The 14,161-nt window shown below is 36.0% G+C and overlaps 1 protein-coding gene across 3 annotated transcripts; it reads left to right on the top strand.

The window, feature by feature from the left end:
• Positions 1-1,025: 1,025 nt before the first annotated feature.
• Positions 1,026-5,074, top strand: LOC149531919 (ABSCISIC ACID-INSENSITIVE 5-like protein 5). Of its 3 annotated transcripts, XR_016358444.1 has the most exons (7): positions 1,026-1,331; positions 1,550-1,689; positions 2,382-3,723; positions 3,951-4,022; positions 4,233-4,262; positions 4,524-4,907; positions 5,016-5,074. XR_016358444.1 is itself a non-coding variant. In XM_089808641.1 (6 exons), exons 3-6 carry the CDS (start codon positions 2,440-2,442, stop codon positions 4,602-4,604), a joined length of 1,467 nt encoding a protein of 488 aa, XP_089664767.1. In that variant the 5' UTR covers positions 1,026-1,331; positions 1,550-1,689; positions 2,382-2,439; the 3' UTR covers positions 4,605-5,074. The 3 variants fall into 3 exon arrangements, 2 of the variants coding, with proteins under 2 accessions (XP_089664767.1, XP_089664768.1); XM_089808641.1 differs by having other exon boundaries at positions 4,524-5,074; XM_089808642.1 differs by having other exon boundaries at positions 1,026-1,397; positions 4,524-5,074.
• The last annotated feature ends 9,087 nt before the right edge of the window (positions 5,075-14,161 follow it).

Raw genomic sequence — 14,161 nt, 5'->3', positions numbered from 1 at the left:
TTTAATAATTAATTAAAGAATTACATTTTTAAAAAATAATTTTTTTAAAATTATTATTTTAAAGTGAAGTTACAAACAAGGAACCTCTTTAAAGTGAGGTTACAAACAGGGAAACTCATCCCCATGAGATCTGAATTTTGATGGGAAGGATAACAACACAACAACTTAACCATCACAACATGTCACTATTGGCAATTAAAGAATTACATTAATTATATTTAAAATTTCAATTATTTAGTATAATATTGTATAACTAATAAATAATTACTAGTACATAGACCTTCCCAAGAAGAGCAGTGGGGGAGAGGAAAAATAAATTAATGCGGTCGGAAACAACACGGAATCTTGCAAAGGCGTTTTGATCGATCATGTGATTGTATCGCCGTCAAATCTGAAGAGCATAAATAGAACGGCCCACGGTTAGCGTGCGTGCACGTAACAAACTCATACTTATCCTCAACTTCACCACCTTTTTTCCTTTTTACGTTTTACATGAGGCTCAAGAAAATAGGAATAAACAAACAAAAACAAATAGCCATTTATTCATTTATTTATAGCATGAATAATAATAACAATTACTATCCGGTTCCCCGCAAAGACCAGGGACGATCTCGTCCGTCCTACGACGGCCGGGAAAGTGCGGCGATGATCGACACGTAGCACGCCGACCTTGGACGCGCGTCGGTGCGGCAGGGAACCCGGTAGTTAATCGGACACGCGTCGGTAGCAGGGCATTTCGGTCTGTCTTTTTGGAGTTGTTTAGGTGACATGTGCCGGCCGCTGAGCAGGCTTGTCAGGGTCGTTCCAGATTTTTCTAAATATATATCGAATTTTAAAGATGCCAATAATTACGGGCCAACAAATATAAAATATATATTAAGAGCTAGTAGTTTGTTAAAGGCAACAATAATTAAGCCCTAATTAGTCAAATGGGGAGGGTTAATTTCATGTATTGGGCTGCCAACAAAGGCTAAACTGTAAGGGGGGTTTTCAATTTAAGGGCGGACGGGGAGGTTTTAAAGATCAGGAGGTCCGGAGGTTGAATCACGTTGAGGAAGGTTGGAAAAGAAATGAGAGATACTGCAGCTGTTGTTTTGTGGTGACTCGTGGCGGTGGTACCTGAGATACACTTGGCGATTTACAAAATAATGTTTGAAGGGGAGAAAAAAAGGAAAAATTGCATGTGGGGAAGTGAGGGCGTTGCTGCTGCCTTGGAGTTCATTGTGAGAAGTGGGTAGCTATGGATTTTTATTCTTCTTCGATTTTGTTCGAATCTTTGCTGTTATGGCTTGTCGCGGGTTCGCTGGTGTTTTGAGGCTTCAGAGTTGAAGGTATTTCTGAAACGTTTCCAATCTGTGCATTCGAGGTGACGATGCGTAATGTTTGACGATGGAAAAGTATATATTTGCAGATTACTGTCTCGTAGCTGATTTTTTATTTTTGGCTTTGTTGTTTGCGTAGGGTTTGAGGGCTTTCGAATTTTAGATTGGGAAATGTAATTTTGTATTGTTTAATAAATCTTTCTTGTTTTTTTTGGGTGTTTTCACAGGCATTCAGAAACATATTTGAGTATAAATCTTTGCACACTGCCGATCTGCCGTCAGCAATTTTGATCTTGTGGCGTTTCGAAGGGGCGTGTTTTTCTATGTGACGCTGCTGTTGCTGATTCAGATCTCGTACGTTTTCCAGGTACGTTGAAATGCTTTCTTGGACCAATGTTTTCGTGTAGACAAGGAAATCAAGAAAATTTTGAACTTTTTTCAAAATGAACAAATTTTAATCTTAAAATATGAAATTTTGGCTGAATTTCAGTATATGATGGGTAGAAGTATGGTACATTGCAACAGAAAGGAAACATAAAGAAACGAATTTGAGATGTTTGTTCATTATCCAGTAATGCTGATTTTGAAGCTTTTAAATTTGGAGATCCAGAGTAATTTCTGGAAATGATATGCTTGAAAAATGGCTCTTTTAGATTTGCTCAAGCTTTTAAGTTGCTGGATTTTGTTTGAGCCAATGATATTATTGACAATTGAGTGCTTTAATTTATTTAAGTTTTGAATTTGAAAGTACGGTATAATTTAAGCTAATAATGAGCAGGGAAATGGCCGTTTTCGCTTATATTTGCCTGTAAATTGGAACCTTTAACGCAATTTAAGCAAAAACGAGCATATGAACTTAGTGTGTTAAATTTTCAAGCTTTTAGTCTAGAGTATTTGGTTTGATCGAAAAGATATAGCAAGTCATGTCAAGTAAAAGACTGTTGAAAATATGTGCAGAAGATTTTGCTCTTCGATTATTTAAGCCTGAACTTTAGATATTTTTTCTTAATAAAATTTTAATCGGAGCCTTAGCGTAATAAATATGTACCATTTGTGTAGGCATTACATTCTGAAGAACGGATTCTAATAGTAGAGAATTTCGGATTGCTAGCATACGATGGGATCTCAGACTGAGTCACGTGTTATGGTATCTCATAACTCTATCCAGGCTTGTTCACTTCCTGGTGGAGGAAAGATGGGAGGGTATCCATTGGCTAGACAGACGTCCATTTATACCTTAACCTTGGATGAGTTTCAGAACACTCTTGGGGAGCCAGGGAAGAATTTTGGGTCCATGAATATGGATGAATTTCTTAAGAACATCTGGACCGCAGAGGAAAGCCAGGCAATGGCTGCGGCCATTGGGGCAGCAGCAGAGGGGGCAAATGGGGGCAGTCTTCCGAGGCAGGCTAGTTTACAGAGACAGAGCTCTTTGACTTTGCCTAGAACTTTGAGTAGGAAAACAGTGGATGATGTTTGGAGGGAAATTCACAAGGAGAACCCAGAAGGAAATAGCAGTGGGCCCGCAGCACAGCCAAGGCAAGTCACATTTGGAGAGATGACTTTGGAGGACTTCTTGGTCAAGGCAGGGGTAGTAAGAGAAGAGGCAGAGCATGGATGTGGTCAGCAGCCGTTTGGATCTTTTAGAAATGGGTTGGATGGGGAGTTTGGAACAACTTTACCAGATAGGAATGGTGGAGATAGAATGGGCATCGGTAATTCTCTAGGGCTTGGGTTTCATGAGAGAGGGTCTAGGAATGGAGAAGTGGCTAATAGTAAAGGAGGGGTGGGAGGCATACCAGGGCTTTCTCTGTCTCCAACAAATGTTCTTTCTACTCATACTCCAATGGATGGAATGAATCTTGATGCCTTCAAGCATCAACAGCATCCTGACTGGCTTAATAATCATTATAGGAATGCAACTGCAGCTGCCCTTGCTCAGCAGCAGCAACAACAGCATCAACTTCTACACCATCAAGCTGCTGCGGAGGCTGCTGCAGCTGCTGCTTATAATGCAAAAAGAGTCGGTGGGAATACACAATTAATGGCTCAGGGGGGTCTTGGAGGAGGAGTTGCACTAGGGGGTGGAATGGGGAATGGCGCTCTGTCAGCAGGATTGGGAGCAGTTGGGGGCCTTGGTGGTGGGTTGGGTGGTGGTTTTGGACCTCAACCACTTGCACTTGCAGCCGGATCACCTGCAAGTCCTCTTTCATCAGATGGTGTTGGCCCAAGCCATGTGGATAACAGCACAATATCACCCATGACATATGGAGGAATGGATGTTGGATTTAGAGGACGCAAAAGAGGCCTGGAAGGGCCAGTTGAGAAAGTTGTTGAAAGACGACAAAGGCGGATGATAAAAAATAGAGAGTCAGCTGCTAGGTCTCGAGCTCGTAAACAGGTACATATTTCGTACATATATTGCTGTTTCTCAGTGTTTGGGTATTGAGACTTATGTCCATGTTAGATTTTATTTAAAGAACTGCTAGACAATTGGCAACCATTCTTCACATGTAGACTGTGTGAAATGTGGATCAGTTAATTGAACCTTTGTAGTCTCTCTGGTTTTTACTCTCTGCATTTTACTTTTAAATATGGTTCGTAATATTAACATTTTTTCATTTGCAGGCTTATACTGTAGAGCTAGAAGCTGAAGTAACTCAACTCAAAGAAGAGAATATGAAATTGAGAAAGCGACAGGTATTTACTATGTACTTACAGAGCCTACTTATTTTGGCAAAGTTGTAAGGCTTGTACATATAATGTATTTGCAGAGCTACTTATTTAGTGCACTTTAGGCTTTGAGTTGTAGATATTGTAAAAAGGTTAATTGCGTTTCCCTGAGGTTACTTATGTAACCAGGGGGCTTATTTGAGGTGACTGACAGCATATTCATGTGTTGTAAAACAGGAGGAAATGGAAGAACGGCGTAAAAAGCAGGTATAGTAGTTTACACAATAATTAATGCTATATATAATTATATATTCGTTCTCTCTCTCTCTCTTTTGGTCACATCATGGAAGAATTCATGTTTAGTTTTCAAGATCTTTCATCCTACTTATCTGGCCTTATCTATTATTGTTTTTCCTTTTCTTGTTTTCATAAATTGAAGAATTTGTAAGGCATTCAGGTTGTGTTCAGTTGTTTCATCCTTTATTATACTTCATCTTGAATCTAAAGTTGCATTGATGTTGAATTCAGATTCTTGAGATGATGGCTCCCATGGCACAACCGGGAACCAGAAAAAGAGTTCTGAGGAGAATAGAATCTGGACCATGGTAGAGGTTGATATCTGATATGAAATAGTATAATTCAAAGCCAGGATGTTCATCCCTCATTTAGTCTGGGTGCATTAAATTAAAGGTAGATGTCCCAAAACTGACAAGAGGTAATTGCCGAATGGTTCATGTCCGTTTCAGCCCCGAAGTAAAAGATAACTAATTGTCAAGTGTGGTCATGTGGGTGACATTTCCTTGGAGATGGTGTCATCGGCCACAACCATTAAATATATAGAGAGAAGCTTCTTCTGTACATTAATTGAGCAAATTCAGCTAACTTTGTTGGTAGCACCCAACATTAAAAAAGGTATGTTATCATGTCTGTGGTTAGAAATCCCTCACATCATAGCTTAGCTTAAAAGAATTTCTTGTAATTTAATTAACCTTGTTCCTTATGCAAACTTTCTTGTGCAAGTTTGCACACGCTCTGGGATTGGGATCACTCAATTGCGAATTCTACATATTTCTCGTTCTTGTGAGTTTGCATTCTTTATTATCTTCTCTTTCCCCCAATCTTTTCTGGAGTCTTGGTATTCATTATGAATAAGAATTGACTGTAATAGGAGGTTCAAAGTTAAATAGGTCTTTGCAATAATGTAGAAATGGAAGAAATCACTGCCATGTACAAATATACGGTTTTGAAGGCAAGTTCATGATATTATACCATTCCTTCCCTAATGCTTTGGAAATAGAATTTATTAAATTTTCACTCTTAACTATGTTGTTCTTTTGGAAATATCTTTTTAAAAAAAATGTCTTATGATGTCTATGTCGGGGCTAGAATTTTATACCCGTCCTTTATAATCACAGCTTTTTAAGTAGCAGTTTGTTGGATACATGTCAGGGCTTGTTCTGACTGAACAGTTTATGTAAGTAATATCTTTATTGAGCTAATCCTTTAAAGAAAGGCTCGGTGGACTAGTGAAGATATCAGGTTTTTGGTTCTTTTTATAGTTCAATTCCCTCACATTATTTGCAGTATTTCTCCTGGGTTGCCCTAGTGATTTGATGCGTCCAAATTTTTGTTTTTGTTATATTGAATGAAAGAGATGAGAGATTCTTGACTAATATGTTTCCCTAAATTCGCCTTTTTTAAAGCTAACAGTATTCCAAATTCTGATGAATGCCATAATCACCAGGAGGTGAGATTCTTGACTAATATGTTTCCCTAAATTCTCATTTATTAAAGCTAGCTGTGTTCCAAATTATAGTGAATGCTGTATTAATCATCCACTATATTATTTTATCAAGTGAATGTACAATAACATCCAGATAGCATTTCTTGGGTGTCTGCTCTTATGTGTAGCTCAAGGTTGTGCTGTCACTGTTTAAAGAGCAGCATTTTAATTTACTAACATAAGAGCTCTTGTGATTTGATTCATCCAAAATTTTGCTTTTGTTATATTGAATGAAAAAGGTGAGAGATTCTCGACTATCATGTTTCCCTAAATTCGTCTTTTTTAAAGCTAACGGTGTTCCAAATTCTAATGAATGCCATAATCACCAGGAGGTGAGATTCTTGACTAATATGTTTCCCTAAATTCTCATTTATTAAAGCGAATTGTGTTCCAAATTTTAGTGAATGCTGTATTAATCATGCACTATATTATCTTATCAAGTGAATGTACGATAGTATCCTGATAGCATTTCTTGGGTGTCTTCTCTTATGTGTTGCTCAAGGATGGGCTGTCACTGTTTAAAGAGCAGAACTTTAATTTACTAATATAAGAGCTCCAGTTGTAGATATCCAACAATTTTTACATGGATAGAAACTTACTTGTAGATGTCCAGTACAGCTAGTGAGGTTAATTATATATGTAGGCAAAGGAAATGTGAACTTGATAGTAGTTGTAAATTTGTTATTATCCTTGGAAGATAAGAGCCTGTACCAGATGCATACAAATGGCCGAATTTTGTTCCCTTAAGGATATCCAATATTTTGGCCTATCTTTTAACAACTTTGTTAGCACTAAATTTTCTTTTTGATCACTACTCTCTTAACATAGGCTGGCTCTGTTGCAATATATGTTAATCTTTAAGCCTCTTCCGTGTAACTCATTTATCCTCCTCATTAAGCAATGGATTTTGACACTAAATGTTCTTTTTGATATTTACTTTCTTAACAGTATGCTTTGCTATCATATTAACTTCTAAGCCTCTTTTAATTAAGGTATTTTTCTATATGTGATCTAGTATAAGATCTCTTCACAAAATAATGAATTTCTCATTATGTCGTTTTTTTTCTGCACCACTAATCTATACTCTAAAAGTTTTAACAACTGAAATTGTGCTCCGAATTTACTAACACTCAATAGATATTTGTATTCAAGAGAGATATTAATCCAAGAGGAATCGTGTTTTATTAACTTACAGCCATTAACAATTGTGTTCCTCTGAATTTTACAAATGATGTCAGGAAGTCCTTAATTAAAAATTTAATTTTCACATGGCTGTTTCTATTTGTAAGTAGTTTTTGGAAAGACGTAAATGAAAAATTCAGTATATAGATGGCTTTTCCTCCTTAAACACCTTCCAAATGTGGAAACCATGCATCTTGTTTGATACAGGGCAGTTTTATTAAGGAGTAATAGGCAGCACTATTGACGTGCTCTGACAGATGAGGTTTATATATATATATATATACATATTTTTTGTGGGAAAAGTTGGGAAGAATTCGTAAGATAAACATGGTTCAATCATAGAAGTAGTCATGCCCCACTTTTTGGGAGAAATAAAGTTGTTCCTAAAGGTTCTATTGCATGTAGAGGCGAACATGTGGCAGGGAATATTCTTGCGGTGAAGCGTACAATGGATGTACATGAATAAATACTAGTTTCCATGTGGCAGATAGCAATTCTGATTCTCAATGGACCAAGTTATATTCAGGAAGATGACTCTTGAAATCCAAGTTTCAACAAGAAATTAATTTGAAGGGCTGTGAAGATGGGAATTTAAATGGGAATCACCCTCATTATTGACGGATTGTCTTGTTTTTATTTTTTCTTATTACAATGACTTTCCTCTCGGTGGCACCTGTTTACAATGTCGCTAAGGCTAGTTTTGTACCTCTTTGCTTGTTATTCTGCATCTAGTTTGACTGTTTGCACCAATGGTGTTATGCCAATGATGCATTGGTAAACTCTAGAAGCAGGATAAACTAATTCCTGTCGCCATGTTGCATATTGCAATCCTCAGTTGTTTAACCCTCAAGCTGTATTTTTGAGCTTAATTATTGAAACACTTGTATCTTTAAGATCAGTGTTAAAATCAATTTAAGGAATGGCTGTCAGGAAGGGGGTTTTATTGTGGGCACTTCAATCCTTGAAGAGTTCTTGTAGCTCTTTGCTTAAATTGCTCGGCATCTTGGTGTTGACTGTTTCCGCCTGGAGGCCCATGCCTACGACGGATTGCTGAACCGTTCTTCTAAACTTTAGCTAATATTACAATTTACAATCAAAATTGGCTGATTTATAGAAACCCCAAGGCAAGATTTGAAGCCTTATTGAGGGCTGGACCTTGGCAAGGGCATGGTCCTATCCTAAGGACGAGGAAACCTTTGGATGTCACAATGTTAGGATCCACTAATATAAATGAAAATAAGAAAAATTGAACTGAATAGGCCCAAAGTTGTTTTTTAATATTTCATATCTGGTTGGAGTCTATAAAAACATTTATTTAAAAAATTCGTGAGTTAATGTTCGCATCAGATGGGGAAGATTTAGGTTGACCTTTCACGCAAAAAGTTGTTAGGTAATGTCCACGGGAATCTTTCGTTCTTATCCATTTGCTTGAAACCGATGTATAATGTCACGTGCTCTTGACGGTCTCGCTAATATCAAGAATCTTTTGATCAATTTGAGAGACCTTACTCATCACGGATGAAGGGCCACAAGAGATCAACAGCTGCACGGAAGCATAATACTTTGGTTTTCAACGTCAAAAAGAGGTTTCAACGTCTGCATTAAATGTACAAAAATACAATTTCTGGTCTTTCAAAGTACACCAACCTAGGGATACCTTTCGAACAAGATTATGTCGAGCTGTATATTTCTACTTTCTGCAAGCTACCCCGTTTGTTTGTTATGGCGTTTCACTACTTTTGAAATGTTACTAACTTACACGTATATATTTAGCAGTCAATCTAAGAGTGCTGAGCAGCAAGCTGAAAAACCAATCAGAGAACAAAACTATTCGTACAGTGTGGAGGTACATATTTGAAATGTCGTACTTTGTATGGGCTGTGTTTAAATAGTAGAATATTCGAACCTCTTAAGAATATTTTTTAATTTTTTAATCTTATGTTCAAACTTAAGAATATAAATATAATAATATAAAAAGATGAGTGTTAACACGCGTTATCATGTGTTAGCAATTATTGTATGCGTTAACATTTATAGTACTAAACCTATGTCGATTTGCTCTCTCTTTACGAGAGTTCAACCTTATCAATCCATCCGTAGTGGCCTGTCTAGACCAAATTCTAATATTTTATTAATATATCCCTAGTGGTTTCGACTCAACCCTAGTCTTGCAGTTTCTAAAAATTAGAAATGACGAAAGATAACAGTCGTTTATTTAAGACCGACCGACTCTTTAGAGCACGCATTATCTTGATTATGATTGATGCTGGCGATTATTGCATGTTATGCTCGTTGGGGATTGAGTAGAAACTAATTCTATTATTATTAGTTCCTGCCAATTATTAGTTTCTGTATCCAATTCAATTTTTCAATTCAATTGACCAATCTATTCATAAAATATAAAAGATTAAAAGAAATTTTAAATGTTTGTATCTTCTTATAATTTTTCATTATTTTATAAAACACATTTTTCATTCATTCAATTGGACCATACTGTTTTTGGTAAGGAGAAAATTCAATTTTTCTAATATTTTTGAAGTTTTACATTGATGTTTATTTTTGTCATCTGTAAAATGTTATTTCTTTAAATTTACACTTCTGTTTTACAAATTCCAAAACTAATAATAGTGCTCAAACTAATTAGATATTTTGGTAGTTTGAATTAAGTAATCAACAATTTATTTTTTTAAATCAAATATTTTAACTTATAATTGAAAATGACTAGTTCATTTAGATAATATAATTTCTATTTATATTTTTTAAAATAATATAATTATTAATATTTTTAAAATTCCTTTCAACTCTCTCTATTATTTTACCTTTAATTGTCCATATAATAAAATATCATTCTCTTTTTTAGTTCTCTCTTTATATCCTTTCTTTCTAACTATAAATGTCCATTTTTCTATTTTACTAATTATTGGCAGCAACTTTGACAGGAAAGGAACTTTGATGCATTGCGTCTCTTGTTTGTAATGAAATTTGTGTTTGCTTGTTTAATGTTTAGTTTATGGTTAAATAGTCATGCTTCTAGAAATTCTTGTAGTTTTTAGTTTGTTGCTTATATTTTAAATCCTTTGGAGTGACTTAAACCTAGTAAATTTTAATTTTTAAATACTAAATTATAATTTGTTGTGGCATGTCATCATTAACAATTATTCTACTATTCACATTGGTCTTGTGGTTATCCTTAGTTTTTTTGTTTGTAGCTTGTGTGCACATGTTTATGTATGTACATTATTAGATAGGTTGTACTCTCTCTCTCTCTCTCTCTCTCTCTCTCTCTCTCTCTCGCACTTGCATGTACATGTACACACACACACACACACAATCGTACACATGTATTCAACTACCAATTTTATAATCACATATGTAATCAATTACTATTTTATGAGATTGGAAGTTGAATGTTTCAATTCTACATGGGCTAACCATGGACTAATTAATTCTACCTTCGACATTCCAATGTTGAAGGGTATATAATATACATAATATTGAATGAGAGAGCCATAATCATTTATTAATTGATGCAAGTTTATAATATACACAATATTGAATGAGAGAATTGTAATTACTTATTAAGTGATGCAACCTTACATCATTCCTTATACTAAATTGTGTGTACACATGCCATTAGGGTATTTTATGTGAAATTTCTTGCCTCAAGTTTTTGAACCATTTTTTTTGTAATAACTAGGTGTGTAGTTGGAAGGTTGTGCTCATGGATGAAAAATCTTTAGTTCTCATATTTTTTGACAATTGGTTTGTAGTCATTGTTGACCTTTCAGAAAAGTAGATTACTTAGTCTATTATTGGTACAAAAGACCAACTTAGATTTTGAAAGGTTTTAGCACAAAAAACATTTGTATTAAATTGCAAGAAGAAGATTGAATGAAAACATGAGGGGTTCTTATTAATATTTATAGTCCTTAGTGTTGGCCTTGTTTTTCACCTAGGTGAAATCCTTAAAATTCATTGCGAAAATGTAATTTTTTCCATATAAGCAATTAGGGTTTGTTTTTCTCATGATCAACCATGCCCTAGAAAAGCCCCAAATGTTGTGCCCTTTTGTCTCATTTTTATGCGAGAGATTTGGAAAGCCCTAGAAGTTACTGGAAAATGCTTTGAAAGCCCTATTATATCTTATTAAATTCTTATTCTAAGGTTTTTCTAAAATCTTTCACATTTTTCATTTTGCCCTAGCTTGTGACTCAACCTTAACCCATGATTGCATTGTGGTTAGCTTGTGCCCTACATTTTTACTCGTTTGTAATCGTTTCAATAAATCATTACTATAGTCAATCTTTTTCTAGATCAACGGGCATCGCATTCTTGTAGATTCAAAATGTAAAGTTTTCAACCAAAGTAAGAAAGCGGCAGAGTGACACTTATCCTGTGAGACCTAAGGAAATTTAGAAGCCAATTGTTTACAACAGACATTGATCTTCTTCTAGATCAATGGATGTCACATTGTCACAGTTGCAAAGTGTTCAATTTTTTAAAAGTAGGAGAATGCGACATGTCGATGTGTGTCCTAGTGGGGCCATAACAACTTATTGCAACATGCTTTACTGTAATATGCCAGTTGTCACACCTGGATTGGTTCCTAAGTTAGATTGAGCTTTCTTCCTTGATCGTTGATTCGAGTGATGATCGAGGGTTGTTGCATTGTCGCAAGATGAAAGTGTTTGATGTTTAAAGAATGCGAAATTACAATAGATTGCCACGTGCCCTTGTGGGCCCCTTTTTGCATTTAAACAACCCAAAGAACGAGCATCTTTTCAGCCATAGATTTAGATGAAGATCAATGAGTCATATTTTCGTAAGGCCAAAAGTTTAACCAAAGCAAGAATGTGAGATGTTGACATGTGGAATCTATGGGACCAACATGTGTTATGATTTGCAAAAGGATGCTGTCAGCGTAGGTTTCCAGGTGGCGGGTTTTGATTCGCTATGTGTATTGAGTATAGCAAAGATTAATGATTTCTCCCAACTATTAGATCTTTAGATGATCGATGGCTGTCGCATTCTTGCAAGATAAACATGTTCGCAGTTTACACAATGTGAGAATGTGAGAATTTTGCATGTGTCCATGTAGGCCATATTTTGCATACAATCGTAGGTAGAAATCTTGACCATCCGTTGCTTGAGGATCAATAGCTGTCGTATTTTTGCATAATGTAGATGCAAGGTTTTAATGCAAAGTGAGAATGCAAGGTGTTGACGTGTCTCAATGTGCCCAGTGCTTAAAAGAAATGTAATGACAACAATAATCTTTTGTGATTGTGAGATGTGAAAGGATCAACAATGCTCATATTCTCGCATAATGAAAGTGCTTGAAATTTAGCTTAAGCAAGAATACAAGGTTTTGACACGTGTCCCACTAGGCAGAAAGTGATGCAATTTTTAAATTTGAATCACAACCATCAGATTATGCCCAAATCAATGACCATTTCTCAAATTCATGGCATAACATACACAATTTGACTATTGGAGCATTAATAGTGCTTCAAGGCAACCCCATGCGAAAGAATTCAGCATAAAGTCTGTAATTTACTCCATAACCAGTTACAAAGCGAAAGAAATTTGAAGCACAGTGAAGCAGAGCTTAGATTTTGGGTTTTCCACATAGTGAATTATTGCAAACAGTTTGTTTTGCTAAGGTCAAAAAATTTGTGGGTAAGTGCTTGAAATTTTGATTGTCTGAAGATTTATAGTCAAATTTACTAAATTAACAAAAATGCCTCCACGAAGGGGATTTTTCTGGAAAGATAGATTATCAACATAAAAATGTCCATGATAATTTCTTGGAACAACTACCCCTCTCCACCAATGAAACACCCAAAGGAAAGGAGTTGGTTCCTAGAAACCCTAGATTGATGATTGGTGAAGGTTTCTATGACAAGGAAAATGGGTTGAGGGATGTGGAGACAACAATGGGCGGTTTGGAGCTTTTTAGATAGTGGTTTACAGAGAGAAAACATGATACTCCTTTGAGAAATGTATGGGAATTTGACATTGGAAAGTTGGTCATCCCTAGTGTTTTCTTTGATGATGGTTTATTGACAATGTTGGCAAAGAGGTATGATCCTATGCTGAGGGCTGTGAAGAATCACACATGAGATAACCTATTTAGGGTGACAACAGAAGTGATTAAAGAACTTTTCATGCTGAACCCTAACCATGCCTTGCATGAACAGATTGACCTAGAAGATCTACAAGCAAGGTACAATGCTCAGAGGATATACCTTCAAGAAGGGCCACTGCAAGAGCATTTTGTAAGGATAGGGCATCTTTCATTGGTGACATCTCATACCCTAGAGCCCTTATTAAAGAAATACTTTAGTCCTAGGGCACAAGCTCTTTATATATCCCTCTACAAAATCTTTGGCATGGATGAGCAAGATCACATCTTGGGGTCATTGGTTTTTATGATTGCTCAGACATTGCAGTACATGATGAGCTTTATTTTTGACTTTGCGTCTTACTTGATGGAGGTGATTCACAATGGATTGATTGGCATTAGCAAGGGTTTGAGCAAATATGCAAATCAAATCCACTAAGCCCAAGAATACCTACATGTAGAAAACCTATCACAGAGAAGAAAAAGAAAAGAAGAGACAAGGGTTTGCTCTAAAAAACATGCAAATTGTTCAGATGAAGAAGAGATTGAAGAGAAACAAAGAGAACAATCCTTATAAAAAGGAGATCGAAACTTGTAAAGGGTAACCTATAAGTTACAAAGGGTTGACAAGCCATTTTGCTAGTATTCTTTACTGATGTATATGTCCTTGTATAAGGGAGTTTCTATCTTTTCAAAAATATATGAAACTAGAGTTTGAGAAAAATGGGGAGAAGCTACCAGTTCAACTATGGAGTGCGGACATGACATGAGAGGTCACAGATGCCAGTTTTTTCCGCTTTGGCAGATATTTTTCTTCAAAGACGAGAATTATTTTTGACTGGAGACAACCCTAGGATTCCCCAGCCTCTATTAGAGCTGATCAAACCCAAAGATCATGATAAGGGTTTGAAGGTCAATCATAACTAGGGGGATATTATCCCTTAGTCTGGATCAACTATCTTCAGAGTATATGGTTTCCAAGGGAAACCTCATGTCCTACCATATCAGGTGCCTCTAAACGTGGGAATTGTCAAATTCTTGTGGCAAATAGGAGGAGTTGAAGAGAGAGAGCTGGTG

The sequence above is a fragment of the Cupressus sempervirens genome, chromosome 11, assembly GCF_028749045.1.
Source record: "Cupressus sempervirens isolate cs-2001-9-10 chromosome 11, ASM2874904v1, whole genome shotgun sequence".
Lineage (NCBI taxonomy): Eukaryota > Viridiplantae > Streptophyta > Pinopsida > Cupressales > Cupressaceae > Cupressus > Cupressus sempervirens.
Note: the sequence above shows the minus strand (reverse complement) of the source record. Positions and strands in the feature narration are given on the sequence as shown.

Coding starts and splice junctions, on each gene's coding strand:
- LOC149531919 (XM_089808641.1), top strand. CDS start 2,440: ATGGGATCTCAGACTGAGTCACGTGTTATGGTATCTCATAACTCTATC. Junction 3,724..3,950: donor GGTCTCGAGCTCGTAAACAG/GTACATATTTCG, acceptor TTTCATTTGCAG/GCTTATACTGTAGAGCTAGA. Junction 4,263..4,523: donor AAGAACGGCGTAAAAAGCAG/GTATAGTAGTTT, acceptor TGTTGAATTCAG/ATTCTTGAGATGATGGCTCC.